The sequence below is a fragment of the Equus caballus genome, chromosome X (genome assembly GCF_041296265.1).
Source record: "Equus caballus isolate H_3958 breed thoroughbred chromosome X, TB-T2T, whole genome shotgun sequence".
In the NCBI taxonomy this organism is placed as follows: domain Eukaryota; kingdom Metazoa; phylum Chordata; class Mammalia; order Perissodactyla; family Equidae; genus Equus; species Equus caballus.
This window is the reverse complement of record NC_091715.1, coordinates 29,565,491-29,586,176: the sequence shown is the minus strand read 5'-3', so window position 1 is coordinate 29,586,176 and position 20,686 is coordinate 29,565,491. Positions and strand designations below refer to the sequence as shown.

The 20,686-nt window shown below is 35.9% G+C and overlaps 1 protein-coding gene across 1 annotated transcript in view; it reads right to left on the bottom strand.

Annotated features, from left to right (window-relative positions):
• CFAP47 (cilia and flagella associated protein 47) overlaps window positions 1–20,686 on the bottom strand; it is a 423,229-nt gene that overhangs the window by 335,568 nt on the left and 66,975 nt on the right. The window contains exons 20-21 of the mRNA XM_023634518.2: window positions 19,573–19,717; window positions 15,156–15,250 (exon numbers count right to left, since the gene is read on the bottom strand). Coding sequence (XP_023490286.2) covers window positions 15,156–15,250; window positions 19,573–19,717 — 240 coding nt within the window. The remainder of the gene's footprint in view (window positions 1–15,155; window positions 15,251–19,572; window positions 19,718–20,686) is intronic.

The following is a 20,686-nucleotide window of genomic DNA, read 5'->3' as shown; positions in this document are numbered from 1 at the left end:
AGAATGCAAAGGTGTTTCAACATACATAAATCATGTATGTCATGTCAGTTGATACAGAAAAAATATTTGACAAAATCCTACACCCTTTCATGATAAACACTGAAAATGGTTAAGACGGCAAATTTTATGTTATATGCTTTTTTACTACAATAAAAATGTAAAATATTGTGTTCAGTGAAAGAAGCCAGACACAAATGGTCACATATTGTGTAATTCCTTTTATATGAAATATGCAGGATAGATCCAGAGACTGAATGCAGACTGGTGGTTGCCAGCCGCTGGTGGGAAGAGAAATGGGGAGAACCTGCTTAATGGGTAAAGGGTTTTACTTTGGAGTGATGAAAACGTTTTGAAATGAGACAGAGGGAGTGGTTATACCATATTGTAAAGCCACTAAATGCCACTGAATTGTTTACTTTAAAATGGTTAATTTTAGTGGTTACCAGGGGAAGGGGAGTGGGGGGTGGGCACAAAGGGTGAAGGGGCGGATTTATATGGTGACTGACAAATAATAATGTACAACTGTAATTTCACAACGTTGTAAATTATCATAACCTCAATTAAAAAATGGTTAATTTTAAGTTATATAAATTTCCCCTCAATAAATTATTTTTAAAAAAATAAAGGAAAGGGAAATCAATCAGAGGCTTCCAAGAATTCCCAAGACACCTACCATTTGATGATCTCAAGGTTTTACAGAAATAAAAAATAAGTCTATTTTTGTAAAATGATTGAGAGACCAGATCTCATATGAGATTATTTTATTTATTGAGATTAAACAGCTTAACTATTCTTCCCACCTAATATTCTCCTGTCTTTCACATGGATGCCTCTGACAGACAAACAGCTCACTTAAAAATTGAAACGGGGGCCAGGCCAGTGGCACAGTGGTTAAGTTCATACATTCCGCTTTGGAGGCCTAGGGTTTGCCAGTTCAGATCCCAGGTGCAGACATGGCACCATTTCTCAAGCCATGCTGTGGCAGGCGTCCCACATATAAAATAGAGGAAGATGGGCACAGATGTTAGCTCAGGGCCAGTCTTCCTCAGCAAAAAGAGGAGGATTAGCAGCGGATGTTAGCTCAGGGCTAATCTTCCTCAAAATAAGTTAATTAATTTAAAAAAATTGAAATGGTCAAAACCTTGAATTCTAATTGGTAATTTATTTCCTCACCCTGAGCTCATCAATTAAAAACTAAAGAACCAGCGGACAGTGTGCCTGCAGTATTTGGAAGCGGCTCCAGACCCAAATATCAATTTTGGAAACTAAACTGAAAATTTTATAAATTATACAATTTATTAGAAATTTAAACTTATAAAAAATAAAATTATACATAAAAGAACAGAAAATGCAACTGAAGTAATGTCAATGCTAAAATATTTATATATGTAAAAATTATTACTGCATTTCAGCTTATTCAAATTATAAAATATGAAAATGATCGTCATTTTTTCTAACGACCCATTTAATTTTTTAACTATGTATTGATTTTTTATTAAAAACTAACATTATTTATGTTTGAAATAATTTTAGAAATATCAATCCTGCAACAACTGTTGCTCTATGGCTTATTGATAAGTTTCTAGGGGTGGGGAGAAGGGAAATAGGCCAGAATGGCAAACGTTTTAAATGTAGGAAAGAGACACATCTCAGTTTCCAAGATCATGACAACAAGCATTGATGGTTTCAGAGGGACATATACTTAATGCTGTGCCATACACATAAAGCCCATGCTGACAATCTGAAAAGGTCTAACTTAAATGAGTAGCTCAATAATAGAAAGGGTATACTTACAGCTCCAGTCATGCATATTATCTTACTAGGCAAAACACCTGGGTCTTCATTTTGTTTTTATTTAACCTTAGCTGGCTGCTATGGTCCGAAAGTGTGTCCCCCAAATTCATGTTGAAATCCTAACCCCCAAAGGTGACAGTATTAGGAGGTGGAGCCTTTGGGAGGTGCTTTATTCATGAGGCTGGAGCCCTCACGAGTGGGATAAATGCCTTATAGAAGAGACACTACAGAGATCCCTAGCCCTTCCACCACGTGAGGACACAGACAGAAGTCTGCGACCCAGAAGAGGGCCGTCACTCTACCATGGTGGACCCATGATCCTAGACTTCCAACCTCCAGAACTGTAATACATTTCTGTTGTTTATAAACTACCGAGTCTGTGGTATTTTGTTACAGCAGCCCAAACAGACGAAGACACCGGCTATACCACTGCTAGCTCCACCTCCTGTCATAGAATCTTTTGTAAATAGTCTGTTCTCATAACATAATTATAGAAGCCCAAAAATACTGTAGCATGTTTTATTTTCATGGATGTTTCATTTATTTTGACAAATCAGAGGAACCAACTCATTCCCATGATAATCTATTTCTGCAGTGACACCAGAATACAGACGTCAAGAAGTAAATTGAATAAAGATATATTTCATGTACAAATACTACCTGCTTTCATATTTCAGTCCTTAAAACAAAACTTTGCTTGATCCTCTTTCCACTGGAATTTCTCACTATTAATCATCAGCAACTAGTTACATTTTATCTCATTTCTATTTTTCCTCTTCTAGTTTGTCTGCCTTTTTTTTCTTATTTGGAGTATTAATATAAATCGATACTTTCTATCATATGTATTTTAATAGTTTTCATATTATTTCTAGGTTACTATCTTATTCTTTACGTTTTTTTCATATAACATATACTCATATTTTAAAGTCAAATAATATCTAAAAGTATGTTTGCCAAACCATCACCTTCAGCTGACTGTGATGGATGGAGATAGGTTCTCAATGGAAGAAGCTGAGGTGAAAGGAGGAGGAGGTTAATGGAAACGTGAAAACAAGGAAATGAGAGGCTAGGGTTCTGGACGGACCTCCAGAGGATACTGAAATCACTTAGAAAATGAGAGGAGTAGGGTGCAGAATAGATAAAAAGCCTGGCTGGTAGCAATGTCTAGAAATTACTACTCAGAGTAAGAGGGAATAGTAAATTCACATAATACAAAGTTCAAAGAAGCAGACATTTTTAACAGATAAAGACCATTTTTGGGGAGCCTAATCTGACACCCCAAAATGTGTCTCTTTGCCTTGAGGATTATTTCGGGCTGATTATTTTTAAGAACAAAAGACTCAGGAAGAAACTTTGACCTTTCCTCTAACTGCCTAAAAGAATTTAAGATAGAAGGCCTGTTCCAGGAAGGAGCTATCACCACGGAGAACTACAGTATAATATGAACTGGGTGACATGGACAGGGAGGAACTTAGCAAGGCCCATTTCATCAAAGTCCTCTCCATGTTCCATTGTCTTTGCAAGGCATGGCAAACATTTGTTTACCAAACATTTGCTTTTCCATCTCCATGTGACTTGCTTTCCTCCCCTTTGAAGCCCCAAACCACTACCCCCAACATCCTCCTTTGTCTTTAGCTGAAGATGTTATTTAAGGTGGTGGCTTCAGCCATTTTGGCAAGTTACTCAGTTTTCCTAGGCTTCTCCCATGTATATATGTTATTAAACTTGTTTGATTTTCTCCTGTTATTCTGTCTCATGTCAATTTAATGCTTAGACCAGCCAGAAGAACCTAGAAAGGTAGAGGAAAATTTCTTTTTCCCATATACATGTAGGAAAATCAACCCAGGCAGCAAGGCTGCCAGAAAGCATCACCTCTAGAGGCACACCCAGATCCATAGGAAAGGCTACATGAGCAGCAGTGCCCTAGAGATAGCCACGTTCATAATTGAAGAAACCATGAATAGAAAAAAATCCCTAAAAACCTAGAGGACTTATGTAAATACAGGGATCCCAGAGGGCAGAGGGGAAGGGAAAGAAAGCCAAGTGTAAGGGAATTCAGAGCTAGTAGGGATGAGAATCTACTCACAGAGAGCTCCACTTCTGCGGATGAGTGAGGTAAACAGGGATCATGATGATTTAAATCCTGACAGTTATTGGGTATTAAGTCTTGACTGTCATTGGGTCTACTGCTGGGTCCCAAAGTCAGGGATGATAGGAGTGGAAGGCTGGAGTGGTGGGAGAGGTTTAACATAGAGCGTGATTGTGGGCTTTATTCAAGAATGTCTGATGTTGTCGATGATGATTATGTTGGTAATTATCAAAATAATTCAACGTACTGGTCTGAGCCCTTGACTGTCTCTTCTAATTTAAGATGAGGCTTTTCTCCCTCCTGAAACACATATATATTTTCTAAAACACTGTGTGAATTCACAGAGCTGAGAGTCAATCCCTGCCTTTTCTAATTGCCAATTGTGTGTATATGGGAAGTCATACTGGACTTGACTTCTCTTAACTCGCATCTTCACAGACAATTCACATAAAATGTGGTTTTACCCAAGGTAGCCCTGTAATTACCCAGAATGCAAAATTGAGAGGTTCCATGATTTCTTCACTCATGTAAGTCATATGCCCTCAGCAAAACTGTAAAAGTACAAGACTTATCTTTCACACAGAAACTCAGTGACACAGAGAGAGAAAAGATGAGTCCTATCATTGTGAAACCACTGAGGTATCCAATGAAGCTGGAAAACCCTGAAAGTTCTGTGATGTGTGCCAATCTAAGTGCTTTCCTAGATGTTGTCATTCAAACCAAGGAATACTGCAAGTTGAAAAACGATATTCTGATGAAGAAAAGATTTCAGTCCCCCAGCTAGTGTTGGTAGACAAAATTGCTTATGAATAGAAAAGGGGCTCATTCAAATATCCTCTCTTTTAATCCTTAAAGGATCAATCTTAGCTTCCTGCAAGAATGACTATAAATCTAGAATAACCATTGTGAAAAGTCTACCCAAAGTTTGCATATCCTTAAAGGGCAGACAAAGGTTGGTGAAAAAAAAAAGAGTGAACAATTCTCCCTCATTTTCAAGAGCTTTAAGGCAAATATAGGGCAGCTGAGATGAGAGCTGCAGAGAGCTGCAGAGCAACTGAGCCGCTACGGCTTAACCAGCCTGTGCCACAGGGCAGAAGCTGAGCCAAGCAGCAGGAAACGAAAGGGTAAAAATAGGGGGAGATCTATACCAGGACTGTCAAGTACAACTTTCTGTGATGGTGGAAATGTTCCGCACCGTCCAGTAGCCATATGTGGATACTGAGAACTTGAAATGTGGTGTTTTGACTGAGGAAATACACTTTTAATTTTAATTAATTTATGGTTTAATGTAAATAGTCACACGTGGCTAGTGGCTACCATCTAGGGAAGCACTCTATACACTGGCCCAGAAGACATGTGAGTGGCGCACAAGGAAAGGAAGGACTTGAATGACCTGGTGTAAACAGACTACTCCAGCCAAGGGTACCAAATACAACTGAAATTACCCTCCAGCTCTTTTGATTGTACCCAAACCGGGTGCAGTGTAGGAAAGGAAGGGTTGCAACTAGGAATAAATCAAGTCTTTTATTGCTGATTTCACATTTTCCTGCTACATAGATCAACCAAGAGAGCACCCACTGGCTATTTACATCTACACACACTCTCACACACACACACACACAAAGACAGACAACTTATAGCTAGCTATAAACATAGTGGAGAATATTTGAAATGACTGGAAATCAGATAATCAATTTGCCTCACTTGCAAAAATTTAGTAAGTAAATTCTCACATGGTGCGCTGTCAATGCAGGATTTTATGTTCTTCTCATTGTTGGACTGAATTATACTCCAATCCACTAAGTAAGTCTCCCTTTAAAATACCCAGTAAAGGCAGAACAATTCAAAATCTTAAGCAATGTGTGGTACTCCAGGGAACTGTAAATACATATAATTTATTTTAATTTTATAATCAATTTTTAGCACCTTAGAAGAGCCACAATCTAAACATTTAAAGACAGACTTACAAGTTTTTAATTGTTGATAGTAGTAAACAGTAAACTGGACTCAAAAAATGAAAATATCAAATTGCATATGCATTCTCCCAAAAAGTCATGTAACAGATTTAAGTTGGATTATACATTTTTTTTAATTTTTAGTGACACTTAAGTTCAATGCTTTTGTGGATGAATGATGACATTAAACGTAGTATGGGGCCAGCCCGGTGGCACAGTGGTTAAGTTGGCATGCTCCGCTTCCGCAGCCCGGGATTCACAGGTTTGGCTCCTGGGTATAGACTTAGCTCTGCTTGTCAAGCCACACTGTGGCAGCATCCCACATAAAATAGAGGAAGGCTGGCACAGATGTTAGCTCAGCGACAATCTTCCTCAAGCAAAAAGAGGAAGACTGGCAACAGATGTTAGCTCAGGGCCGATCTTCCCCCCAACACACACAAAAATAATACATACTTCCACTGTACGAAAAAATAAACCACAATATAGACTTATTTAAGAGGCGTAACTTGACCTTAACATACTTAAAAACACACAGATTAAATTACTGTACAAACTTATTAGTTTAATTTCCTTACTGAAGAATGTTTGTGTGTGTGTGTATGTGTGTGTGCGCACACCTCTGTGTACATGCAAGATGCAGGCATTGAATAAGAGAATGACATACCTTAATACTTCAAAATACTAACTTATTATAAAAGGATTATTTTCTTTTTGAGTTTTTGTTTCTATCAAAATTATAAGAGTACATATTTTAAAAAATTAAACAAAAATAATCCAACTAAAGCTTATTTTGAAAATCAGGATTCCCTTCCCTCTACCATTGTATATTCACACACACGTACACACAGACACATATGCACACGTACATGCACAAACACATAAATAAATCCAGATACAATAATTTTCAAGTCTCTTAGTTGTTTCTTTTAGATTTAAATGACCTAGATAGAGTGTAATAAAAATGTCTCAAATTTAAATTTAAGTAATACACAATGGAATTATATTAGAAATCAATAACTGAAGGAAATTTGGTAAATTAATAAATATGTGGAAATTAAACAACATATCCTAAATAACAAATGGGTCCAAAAAAATTATATAAGAAATTGCAGGGGCTGGCCTGGTCACAGAGTGGTTCAGTTCGTACACTCCACTTCAGTGGCCCGGGGTTCACTGGTTCGAATCCTGGGTGTGGACCTACACACCACTCATCAAGCCATGCTGTGGCAGCATCCATGCAGAAGAACTAGAAGGACATACAACTAGGACATACAACTATGCATTGGGACTTTGGGGAGAACAAAGAAGAGGAAGATTGGCAACAGATGTTAGCTCAGGGCCATTCTTCCTCACCAAAAAGCATACCTTAAAAAAAAAAAAAGAATGGAATACTACTCAGCCATTAAAAAAGACAAAATAGTCCCATTTACAACAACATGGATGGACCTGGAGGGTGTGATGTTAAGCGAAATAAGCCAGACGGGGAAAGACAAATACCGCATGATTTCACTCATACGTGGAAGATAACAAATACATGCATAAAGAGAACAGATTAGTGGTCACCAGAGGGGAAGGGGGTTGGGAGTGGGCAAAAGGGACAAAAGGGCACATATGTATGGCGATGGATAAAAATTAGACTACTGGGGTAAGCATGATGAAGTGTATTCAAGAATTGATAAACAATAATGTATACTCAAAATTACACAATGCTATAAACCATTATAATCCCAATAAAATTACTTAAGAAAAATAAACCAGAAACGGAAAATAAAAAAAAAAAAAAGAAATTCAAAACATTGATGAATACAAATGAAAACACATCATATCAAAACTTTTGGGATTCAGGTACAGCAATGCTTAGAGGGAAACGTATAGCTGTAAAACCTATACAAAAAAATGAGCAAGATCTCAAATCAATACCCTAACCTTTCATCTTAAATAACAAGAAAAAAGAGAAGCAAACTAAACCCAAAGCAAGCAGAAGGAAGTAAATAATAAAGGATAAAATGGAAATGAATGAACAAACAATATAAAACACTACAGAAAATCAACAATACCAAAAGTTGAATCTGTAAAATGTCAACAAAATTGACAAACTTTTAGATAAGCTGACCAAGATGAAAAGAGAGATGACTCAATTTAATAAAACCAGAATGAAAGAGAGGACATTATTACATACCTTACAGAAATAAAAATAATAAGAAAACACCCTGAATAATTATATGCCAATAAATTAGATAACTTAGATAAAATTTCTCAAGAAGAAACAGAAAATTGAACCACCTTCACCCAAAGGTAAAAAGTTCCAGTTATAAGATAAATAAGACCTGGGGATATAATATACAGCATGGTGACTATAGTTAACAACACTATGTTGTATACTTCAAAGTTGCTAAGAGAGTAGATCTTGAAAGTTCTCATCAGAAGAAAAAAAATTTGTAACTGTGTATGGTGATGGATGTTAATGAAATTTACTGTGGTAATCATTCAACAGTATATACATATATCAAATCATTATGTTGTACACCTAAAATGAACACGTTATACATCAATTACATCTCAATAAAAAAAAAAGAAACAGGGAAATTTGCCTGGAAGAAGTATTAGAGAAAACTACTAAGATACAGATGAAGTGGGGAGGGAAGTATGGGGGAACTATTGGCCTATAGTTTTCTGAAAGGAAGCCAGAGAACTGATTCCAGTAAAATACAAAGTTTCCAAGAGAGAAAACATAACTACTAAAGGAACACAAGGTCATTTCAGAACGAGCAATAGGAAATTAAACCAACATTCAATGGGCTCCATCCAAAGTGGGTCATAAGATAGAGGAGACTCATGTGAAATCTATATGAAATCTAACAGGCAATACTGACAAAAAAAGAATTGAGGAATGAGAAACAAGAGGAACTCTCCTTTTATCCTGGATGCTATAAATTTTTACTAAGAGGAATATATGCAACAAATTTTTTTAAAAGTTTACCCATGATTTGACCAGACACAGAAATGCTATTCATGTTTAAGAACTGGGATAGCAGATACCTTGTCAAGTAGTGTAATCATGCCATCTCCAGTGACATGGAATTAATTTTTTGAGTTGTCTTGTATAGATTATGATCTATTTAATTCAAGATAATGTTTCCCAATATTCTACAAAATCCTGACAAATGTCAATTTCTTTTCTTTGATTCCATTCTATTATGGGTTTTTCTTTATTTGCTTCTACAGACAACTTTGTAAGATATAATCAAAGGCTTAAGCATCTAGAAATTATTCTCCAAATAAACTTAATCCTAGAAGAAACAAATTGTGACTGCAAATTTATTCCCAAAAATATGGAAAATGGAACACAAAAGAGACCATACAAAAGTGCTAATCGACATTTTGATGATTGCAACTTTATGAAATTGAAGATTTTGAATATTAATGACTAGGAGGAAAGTAATAAACCTAAAGAATGGATATGAGAATTTTGTGTCCATAGGCTGAAGAAATATATACTATTTTCTGTCACGTTTGGATTTATAACATGGTATCATGAAGGCTAAGTGGGTCAGGAGGCTGAGGACATAAGATCATATAGCCCAAGCTCTACAGGTCACCAGCAGCTAGCCTTGACAAGTCACTTCGTCTCACTGTGCCTCAGCTTCAACGATTGAAGAAAGGAGAAAAATCTAAGGTCTCAATGCTTATCTTATTGGATTCATGTGGAAATAAAGTGATATTGGATATAAGGGCACTTTATAAACTCTAAGTACTATATAATTATCAATTAAAGGATGGTTATTATAATTTAAAAAAGAAGTAGAAAATTTGAACATATCTATAACAAGCAAATAAATTGAATTAGTAATCAGAAAGAAAAGCCCAGGAGCAGATGATTTTAATGGTGAAATACATCACTAATTTAAAGAAGAATTAATACAACCTTTATAAATTCTTTCATAAAAGAAGAGGAGAAAACACATCTCAACTCATTTTAAGAAGTCAATATTACCCTGATACCAAAAACAGACAGTTAAAAAACAAAAACACAGTTATAGATCAATATTCCTTATGAATATAGATGCAAAACACCTCAAGAAAATACTAGGAAACTGAATCCAGCAATATATAAAGAAGATTATACTCCATGATCGAGTGGTATTTATCGCAGGAATATAAGGTTGGTTTAACATGCAAAAAATAAATCAATATAATGTACCACGTTAATAGAACAAAGGGCAAAATCATGTGATCATCAAAATGAATGCCAAAAAATTTACAAAATCCAGCATTCTTTCATGATCAAAATACTTAACAAACTAGGAACAGAAGGAAACTTCCTCAAACTGATAAAAGGAATCTACAAAAAACACACATTGCTAACACCACATTTAGAGGTGAAAGATGTATGCTTTCCTCCTAAAATCAGCAACAAGGTAAAGATGTTTGTTCTCAGCACTTCTATTCAACATTGTACTGGAGGGTCTAGAAATCAGGCAGTAAAAAAAGTAAAAGCCATCCAGATTGGAAAGGAAGAAGTAAAATTTTCTCTATTTGCACATGGCAGGTTCTTGTATATAGAAAATTCTAAGAAATCTACTAACAATCTATTGGAACTAATGAATGAGTTCAACATTGTTGAAGAATGTTAGATCAACGTTTAAAATTAATTGTTTTTCTATACACTTGACATGAACACTTTGAAAATGAAATTAAGAAAATTCCATTTACGACAGCATCAAAAATAATTTAGAAAAAAGTTAATAAATGGGAAATTTGTACACTGAACACTACAAAACATTGTTGAAAGAAATTAAAGAAGATCTAAATGAATGGAAAGACATCCTATGTACATGGATTATAACACTTAACATTGTTAAGATGGTACTACTCCCCAAATTGATCTACAGATTCTTCATAACCCTTATCAAAATCCCAGCTGGATTTTTTGCAGTAGTTGACAAGGTGATTCTAAAATTCATTTGGAAATGAATGGGACACAAATTAGCCAAAAATATTACCAAAGAAGGAGAACAAATTTGGTGGACTCACATCGTCCAATTTTAAAAATGACTAGAAAGCTAGAGTAATCGAGACTTTGGAATAAGGATAGATATATAGATCAATGGAGTAGAATTGAAAGTCAAGAGATAAACACTTTTATTTATGTTTAATTGACCTTAGACTGCAGTGCCAAGGCAATTTAATGGGGTAAAATAATATTGTCAATAAACGGTCCTGAGACAAATGGACATCTCATGCAAAAGAATAAAGTTGGACTCTTACCTTACACCATATACAAAAATAATTCAAAATGAATCATAGATGTAAATGTAAGAGCTAATACTATAAAACATAGAAGCAAACAAATTTTCATGACTTGGGTTAAGTAATAGCTTCTTAGATATGACACCAAAAAGCACAAGTGACAAAAGAAAAATATCTACATTGGACTTTAGTCACATGTGTCTTTTATATTGGCAAATGATAATACCCAGTGTAAAGAAGATGTGAAGAAAAGACCGCATGGTGCCTCACTAGGATGTAAGCTTTCTACTATAACCCCAAGGTCAAGAACAATGAAACATATCTAGTAGGTGCCCAATAAATATTTGTTGAATGATGACTACTGAAGGAAATATAAATCGATACAAGTTTTGTGGTAGCAATGTGGGTATATGTACCAATAATTAAAATACACGTATCCTCTCCTCATCAATTCCAATTCTAAGTATCCAAAAGAAACAATACAACAAGTTCTTAGAAAGAAACGTGCAGGTTTATTCACTGCATTTTAACTCATTCATTGAATATATATTTACTGATTGTCTGATGTGTGCCAAAAAATACACTAATGCTACAAATATAATGCCAAATTATATATCATATTGTCTTCCTCCTTTGAATAATAATATGATTGATGGCATATAGATATTTCACTAGATTAGAAAAACTATATCTATTCTGGATTAAAATTTGTGTTAAGTACTAGAAAGATTACTTCCCAACATGGGCTTAAAATGTTATATTGCTTCACAGAAAATTAGGAATAAGGTAAGCCAAGAAAATAATTTGACCTTGTTCTGGAAATTCTAAACAACGCAACACGGTAAGAAAAATAGGTAAAGATTATAATTACTAAAACGGAAGAGATAAACAACAATACTTGCAGTCCATTAAAGTATTCCTGAAAACTCTAAAGTAAATGGAAGGATAATTAAAAGCAACTGAAGGTTAAAGTGAGACAGATAGTTTTACACCTCATCAATATTATTAATTTTCAAAATATAAGAGCATAAAAATATATAAAACCCAAACATTACACTGTACAAAACAGCACAGAAAAATTACTTCAAAATATTTCAAAATTTTGCTGAGCAGTAGAAAAGGCTTTAATAAAATAAAAGCCATATCTTATTTCTGAATAGGAAGCTCAATTTTATACAGAAATCACTTCTCTCTAAATTTTTGTTTAATGCAACACAAATCAAAATCCCCATAGAAATTTTAGCTATAAACTTGAGAAAATTATTCCCGTTCATCAGGAAAAATAAAACAGAAATAGCCAATAATATTTTGAAAAGAAAAGAATAGAGGCTACTTATCCTACCAGAGTTAAAAGAATTTTAATAGGACCAACCAGGTCAAATTGTTAGCAAATAAATCATTACTGTTGTTATGCAAGAAAAATCAAAGAAACATAATTTAAAATGTATCTTTCGCCTATCAGACTGGCAGAACATTATATATGCATACATACGTAACTGATGCAACCTACTCGTGCAAAGAAAGAAGACAATGAGCAACATTTTACACTGTTACTGGCAGATAATATAACTGGTATAATCTTTTTGGACAGCAATTTGATAACATCTATCAACAGCCGAAAACATGTGCCTAGAGTTTTACTAAATTATTACACTTCTAGGAAGATATAATGAAAACATATAATGTGAAAGCAAACATTTGTCTACAAGGATGTTTCCTACAGTTTCATTTATAAAGGCAAAAAAAGGGAAAAATCTTAAGTGTACAGCAAGAAGGATTAGTTAAGTAACTATAACAAAGCATAGCCAGAAAATAATAAAATATAGGTGCTGCAGCGGTTAAGTGTGCACGTTCCACTTTGGTGGCCCGGGGTTCGCCAGTTCGGATCCCGGGTGCGGACATGGCACCGCTTGGCACGCCATGCTGTGGTATGTGGTAGGCATCCCACATATAAAGTAGAGGAAGATGGGCATGAATGTTAGCTCAGGGCTAGTCTTCCTCAGCGAAAAGAGGAAGATTGGCAGCAGTTAACTCAAGGCTAATCTTCCTCAAAAAAATAAAAAATAAAATATATCATCCCTAAAAAATGACACTGTATTTAGAATAATGACACAAAAAGCAAGTCATAACATTTTAATTGATACACTCAGTAAAAAGTGCAGGTTAAAAATAGTTCATAAATTATTACTTCATTATAATTATAGATGTAGAAATATAGGTATAGAGATAGGAGAGAAAAACAGCAATATCTCAAAATATAACAAGGGGTCATTGTTAAGCATTAGGATCTATTTATTGTTTATTTTTTCTTTCTGCTTTTCTAAATTTCTCATTTAATTTTGATAATAAAACTTAATAATCAGGAAGAGAATCTCACTGATATGCAAGATTAAAATATAAGTTGATGCTTACAAAACTTGCAAATGGTTAGGATACGTGAGAGGTGAGTAGGCTTCGAAAGATATTAGAATACTGTAAAACTTAAAAGATAAACATCCTCCAAATCTCTTCAAATATTGTTAATTATGCTTTTTGTCTGAATTAGAAAGACAAATTAGAGATTTCATTATTCAACAAATAACTGTAACACCTTGACAATATTTCATGTACTTCAAAATCCTTTGCTGAAAAGATAAAAGGAAAAGCTAAATAATATTTGTATTCTGATATTATCTGATAGCCTAAGTTAGGCCAAAGAAAAGTATTCACAAGACAATTTTCAAAAAAAGCAAAGATGTTCCCTCTCTTCTTGATAGCCTTGCTAAACACTATCTATCTACATATCACTGTTCATTAACATAGACGAATAATTACTTTACATCAAACTTACAGAAACTAAATACAGCATAGTATACATCTGAGTATACTTAGTGTTGTGTATAAGATAAAAGAATTTTCATTTTCTTTAATATCTGAAAAGTAGCCTTTGCTACCTCACCCACTATGGTTGTCTAAAACTAGAACAGACACGAGTGAACTCTGTAGACAGTATCATTCCATGTGAATCACATGTGCACGAAAACCACAAAACATAGCCCAGCCAATGTATTGTACTTAAGAAGGCAAAACTAATCTGTAACATTTTCTTAAATCTAAACACGTCCTCAAACGTTCCTTACTTTTTCTTCCTAAGAGCTAAATAACAGCTATCACTGCTCCTAAAATAAAATTCAGTCTCAGCAAACTATGTAGTTTAGTAATATTACTAAAAAATGGATTATTAAAGAAAGTACTTAGCATTCAATACACTTTCTTCTTCTGTTATTAATTATTTTCATTTAGTTCATTCTCATCTATACTTATTAGGTACAATGGACCATACCAGTTGTGTTGAAATATAAAAAATGTTTTAACATAAGAATCTTACACTCTAACTGCCATATAGAAGTTTGATTCTGGCTTGGGAGGATGTGGCAATATGCCTTTCCACATCATGGGTAGCGAGAATTTCTCTCCTTGGTATTTATGTTGCAGAAACTCTGAAGCAAAAATGTATCCGAGATGGTCCCTGAAACTTTGCCAATGGTACCCCTTCCTCCTTCGCACATTCCAAGAAAGGTACTTTCTTTGATTTTGTTTGCTGTTTTTAAATCACTAAACATCAAGGGACCCTATAAAAAGAGCCAGTATCACAGCAACTCCTCTTAAATCCTCCTAGCACATCTTTGGTGGCTTCAGGTAGTGATTCCAAGAGTCTTCAGCATACCCACTCAGATATAAGTACAAAGGAGATGCTAGCTCAAATATAAGTGATTTTTTTGCTTAGTCTCAACTTTCCTCTCCTTCATAACATGTCATATCTTGAATTTTCTAGAAAGCATAACCAAGACCACAAGACCATAGCTTCCTTGTGCGTGCCCTCTGCACCTCTTGAGACACTCTGCAAGCATGAGCCAGATACCTCTGGCAATCATTTTACTGAAATAAAGGGTACACCCAGGCATGCTCACAAATTACAAAAAGACCCCCTATAAAAAAAGCTTAGCTGATCGTTGATAGCTTCTGAGTTGGGATTATCTTAACTCCACTACTCTCCAGTAATATGAGTAATACAGTGCTGAACTTACTTCTGTTGGAGAAAATGCTATGCCACATTCCAGAGATGTCTTTTCCTCTAGCTCCAAAGCATATATGTTAGGAAATGCAGGGTCTGTGAATTCCCCTACAAGACAAGAAAAAGGACATATGAAAAAAAAGCCAGATACTTACCTATAATATCATTGTTAAACGTGGAAATGAAACCTCGAGAAACTGCATTAACACATTCATAACAGTCAAAAAGCAGCCGCTGAAATATTGGTGCAGGGCTGCATAAGGGTGCTGGGTCAAAGAACTGCTCTTAATACGAAGATTCTAATCAGCAAAAGTGATATCCAAACATGGTGCAAACATACATTCAATCAGCAGAACAAAGAGAGTAAATCCACTTTAAAAAATCTCCAAAGTTCAAGAAGCACATAACAGTCATGTTCAGATGAATGTGGAAAGGAATAAAGGTGAAGGTCAAGTAACTGATTGAATCTTAGGTCTGAGAAAGTTGGGAGACACCTTCTCCAGTGGAGATGGAGCAGGGAAGACCCTGATGCCTCAAAGAGTCCACAAAGAAGATAAACACAGTTTTATACAGGGAAATTTTTCAACAAAATGGAATCACTCCAGATACAAAAGCATTAGGTGGAGATACAGAAAAAATTGTCAAATAGTAATGCAAGCCTCAGGGTCAAAAAATACAACCACTTAAACAAACTTCATTTATTTATTTATTTATTTATTTATTTTATTTTCTGGTGAAGAAGACTGGCCCTGAGCCAATTTTCCTCCATTTTTTTTTTTGTATGTGGGATGCCATCACAGCACGGCTTCATGAGCAGAGTGTAGGTCTGCGCCCAGGATCTGTACCCTTGAACCCTGGGCCACTGAAGCAGTGTGTGCAAACTTAACCACAATGCCACCGGGCCAACTCCTAAATAAACTTCTAAAAGAAGTTCCTGAAAGATCAAATGTTAATTACAGTAGCACCTTTGTCCTCATCTAAATGATTCTAAAAATCCTCTTTTCTCCCTAAAGTTTTCTGATTAATCCAAGGAATGATAATTTCAATTGCCCCTGTCTGGAAAAGAACTTCAGTAACTCATCCCACTCTCCTTCATCCTACTCAATTTCACTCACCTTGATGTATGAATAAAAACTATTAAACAAAGGAACAAAAAAACTCATTAAGGGTATATTACTACAAGCATTGTTTGCGGTGTGGGAAAAGATACACATATTATACAGCAAAGAACATCCACCTAGAATGGATATATACCTAGAACACAGAAAACATAATAAAAATAGATGGATAAATAAACCAATATTCATAAATATACTTGGAGTATATATAAACACATAGCTTTTGAAATGCAATAATCCAAGATAGCCTCAATAAATATTTCTCTTGTGCCTATAATGTGCACAGCACTATACTGGACAACTCCAGAGAAAACGAAAATTGAAAATGCAGTCCTTAACCTCACAGAGCTCACACTGTAGCAGCAGACACAAACAGGTACACAACTCTTTCTGATATAAGGCAGAATTTGGTTAGTGGTGTAATAAAATTTACACGATGTCCTAAGGCAGCAAAGGTTACAGAAAGTAATTTCAACCAACTGGATAGGGGTGGGAACAGGGCTAATGACTCACAGGATGCAGGAGGTTGAAGTTAATTTATAAAAGAGGGTGGGATCTCAGGCAGCAGGGACAGAAGAGGAGGAACCATCCTAAGAGAAGGGAAGCACAGTGCCGTTGGGAGGAAATGCGTAACACAGTCTCGCAGTAGCAGAGAGAGCCGATGGAGCCTACAAAGGAGAGGCGACTGGAAAGACAAGGTGGAGTCACCCCAGCGCATCTCCACATTTCCTCTCCCATAAGTCCTCTGTCAAAGAATCCTGCAACGGTCATGTGGAAAACCAAGTCTAATTCGTCACAGAAGGGCACTGATGTGTTAAAATACTTATAATAATAAAAGAAGTTTTCAGGACATTTTAAGTATAAACTTTACTGCAAACTGTTAATAATCATTAAGATCAACTTATGTACCTCCTAGACTGTGTCAGCAGCCTGCTGAGAACCACGCTATTGGTAACAGGAAACCAGCAAAGCTTTTTAAGCAGAGGAGAGGTGTGATGAGATCTTTTGCTTTAAGGCAACCACTCTTTGGAATAGGTATGAGGAGAAAGGGTTGGAGGCAGAGAAAGCATTTACAAAGATGACGCAGTAGCCTAGAAGGGCGGCTGAGCTAGGGCTAAGGCAGAATTGCGGAAAGAAATGTACTTTGCAGAGCAGCTCTGAAGAATAACCAAGAGTCTGTGATCCATTGAACAAGGTACATGAAAGTATATAGGGAGAGTAAAGTGTTAAAGCAGCTAAAGTTTCAACACTCAGATTTTTACAAAATGAATATAGATTTTACACATATTTCCAACTGCCTTTTGTTATCATTCCTGGGCTATTCCACAGTCCGCGTGAACACAGCATGCTTACCTAAACCTGATCCTCCTCCTGTGCTACACCAACTATGAATTGTATCTCCAGCCACCTACTTCTTACAGTCAAAACCTGGGAGTGATCTGAGACCTCCTCCTCTTCCCTACTACCCATGTCCACTTGGTAACCAAGTCAGAGCATTTCTAACTTCTCAGCACCTTGTATTCTCTTCTTTCCCATCCCTGGCATCACTGCCTGAGTTCAGGCTCTCATCATTTCTCACCTGTATGGCCACAACACCTACCTGATCTCCCTGTCGCTCATCTCGCCCTTCCCACACTCACCTTCTCCTGCAGCCCATCCTTGACTTTGCTCCAAAAGGCAAATTAGTAAAGTACGAACCTAATCACACGGTCACCTGGATATAAATCCTTTAATGGTGCTGCCTAACCTCTAGGATAAAAGTCCAGAAAAGACCCTTCGTAACCTGGATCTCACTTGCCCCTCCAGTCCTGCCTCTAGGCTCTGGATATCCCGAACTACTCACCATCTTGACTCACTGATAGGCCTTTTCTTGCATTCTTTCACACATCCCCTTTTCTTGTGTATCTCCTGCTCATTCTTCAAGACTCAGATTAGGCATCAACTTCTCCAAGAACTCTTTCCTTATGACTGATTCTTGGCTAGTTTCCCCTAATATATGCTCCCTTAGCACCACACACTGCCTTGTCTTATATCACTGGCCATGCTATATGGTAATAACCTGATTCTTTGCCCACCTCTCCTGTAATACGTGGTCTTCATTTGTCACTTAGATCCAAGAGCCATCTTTCTCTGCTCTGCTCTGTCCTGACCTCTAAAGACTGATTCAGGCAGACTCCTTGCTCTTCTGCCTCTAATTTGGTTCAAGCACAGGGGACACCAACAGGATATCAGAGAGTAGGAGGTATATTTTATGCCCTCATGTCTTCCTGCCTTGGCTACACTTCTGGCAATAGCTGCATTCTTTTACAGCTATAGCTCTTATCAGTTGGCCCCTCTTTCATAGTTCCACCACTCACAGGGCTCCAATAATATCTTGCCTCCTCTGGCTCCTTCAGGCCTAGAGGTGGTAACAGCTTCACTCCTTTTTGGTTTCCTTTATTCTGCCTCCCATCTCTATAGATAATTCCTCCATTAACTTCTGTTCAGCTAAACTCTCTGAGTGAGTCAACTGTTTACTACTGAGACCCTGACTGATAAACTTACTGTTCACTTCTTGAGAACATTCAAGATACCTTATTATCTTTATAGATGCAAAGTCTGGTATCTAGCCTATAATTGGTTTTAACAAATATTTGTTGAAGAAAAAATGACTAAACTAATGGTTGGCAAGCATTTTCTGTAAGCGTCCAGATAATAAATATTTCAGCCTTTGCAAGCCATATGACTTCTACCACAACTATTCAAATCTACCATTATAGCATGCAAGCAGCCATGACCAATATATGAACAAATGAGTGTGTCTGCATTCTAATAAAACTTTATTTATAAAAACAGGCGTCAGGCGAGATTGAACCCCCAGGCCTTAGTTTGCCAAGCCCTGGAGTAAACAATTGAAATGCACTTACGAAGGTGTCTATTTTTTAAAAGTTATTTAACACAAAGATACCTAATACATAAGTAAACATATAGAGAGAGCTCTCCAAACACATTTATCTGAGCTTCTTGAGCAATTAATAATTTTATTTTTATTTATAGCAAATACTTATCCATAACATACTTAACTTACTATATTAAGTCAATAAGCATGGTTATATGTCATGCATTACCAAGTGTTCTGATATTAATATTGATGTATTTCTAGAAAAGAAACACCATGACGGGTTATAGAGTATAAGAAAAACATGTATCGAGTCATTAAAAATATTTAAGAATAATTCTCCTTGACTTATAGTATTTTTTAACATTCTACCTTAGAGCAACTTAAAACTGTTTTACATTTACAATAATATCATTATAGAATAAAATATATACCTGATTTGTCTTTAAAGTCCATTGAAAATTCTTCAGAGTATTCTAGATTAAACTCCACTCTGGCACGTGTCATACCTTTGTTTTTTACTAAAAATGGAATAATCTGGGTAGAGCCAATATAAGTGCCACTGAAGTTAAATACATCCTAAAATTTTAAAAAGGAAATAATAGTAGAGTAATATTTTATGAAAACAATATAAACTAAAAATTATACTGTAAGAGAGTATATCTTAAAAGTCCTCATCACAAGAAAAAAAAATTTGTAACTATGTTTGGTGACAATGTTAACTAGACATTGTGGTGATCATTCTGCAATATATACAAATATTGAATCATTATGTTGTACACCTGAAACTAACAATATTATATGTCATTTATACCTCAATAGAAAAATTATACTGTTATGTTTATCAAGGATATTACTAACTACAGTACTCTGTAAAAATTAGTCACATTTTCCTCCCCCCCACCTCCTATATGTTACCAAATCCCATTAATTCTGCCTCCTTCATCACCTTTTATCCTTATCATAATTGTGTGAAGTTAGTAACTCATCACTTTTCATTTCGTTTCTAGATTTTGACTTTCTCCAATTCTCCCCTACACAACTAAGTCACAATTAAACTAATTGAAAATCTGAGCACACCACTTCCTATTTTGAAATTTGGTGCTTCTCCTCCATCTACAGGACAATGTCCAAGCTCCTTAGCAGGGCTCATACAGTTCCTCAGGTCCTTCCCCTGCCTCATGCTCCAGTCTCAACTAGCTCCACTCTCACCCTACCGCTTCATACTTCAGCAAGCAGTATGACTTGTCCTTTCCAACCAAGCTCTGATGCTTCAGCCTTCCTTGTCTTTATCCAGGTGTCCCTTCTGTCAGGAAGGCCCTTCGCTAACTTGTAAGCGCCTGATAAAATACCATGCCTCCTTCAAAGCCCAGTTAGATAAAGCACAGTGAATTATGCTGTGCTCAGGACTACATCCCTTCCTTATATTTACTTATTTTATGACATCACAAAGTCGATTTACTTCTTCACATATCTGCCTCTCCTAGTGGACCTTAAGCCTGATTCATTTTTGCATCCCTGGGACCTATCTGACACCTAGTTTAAATA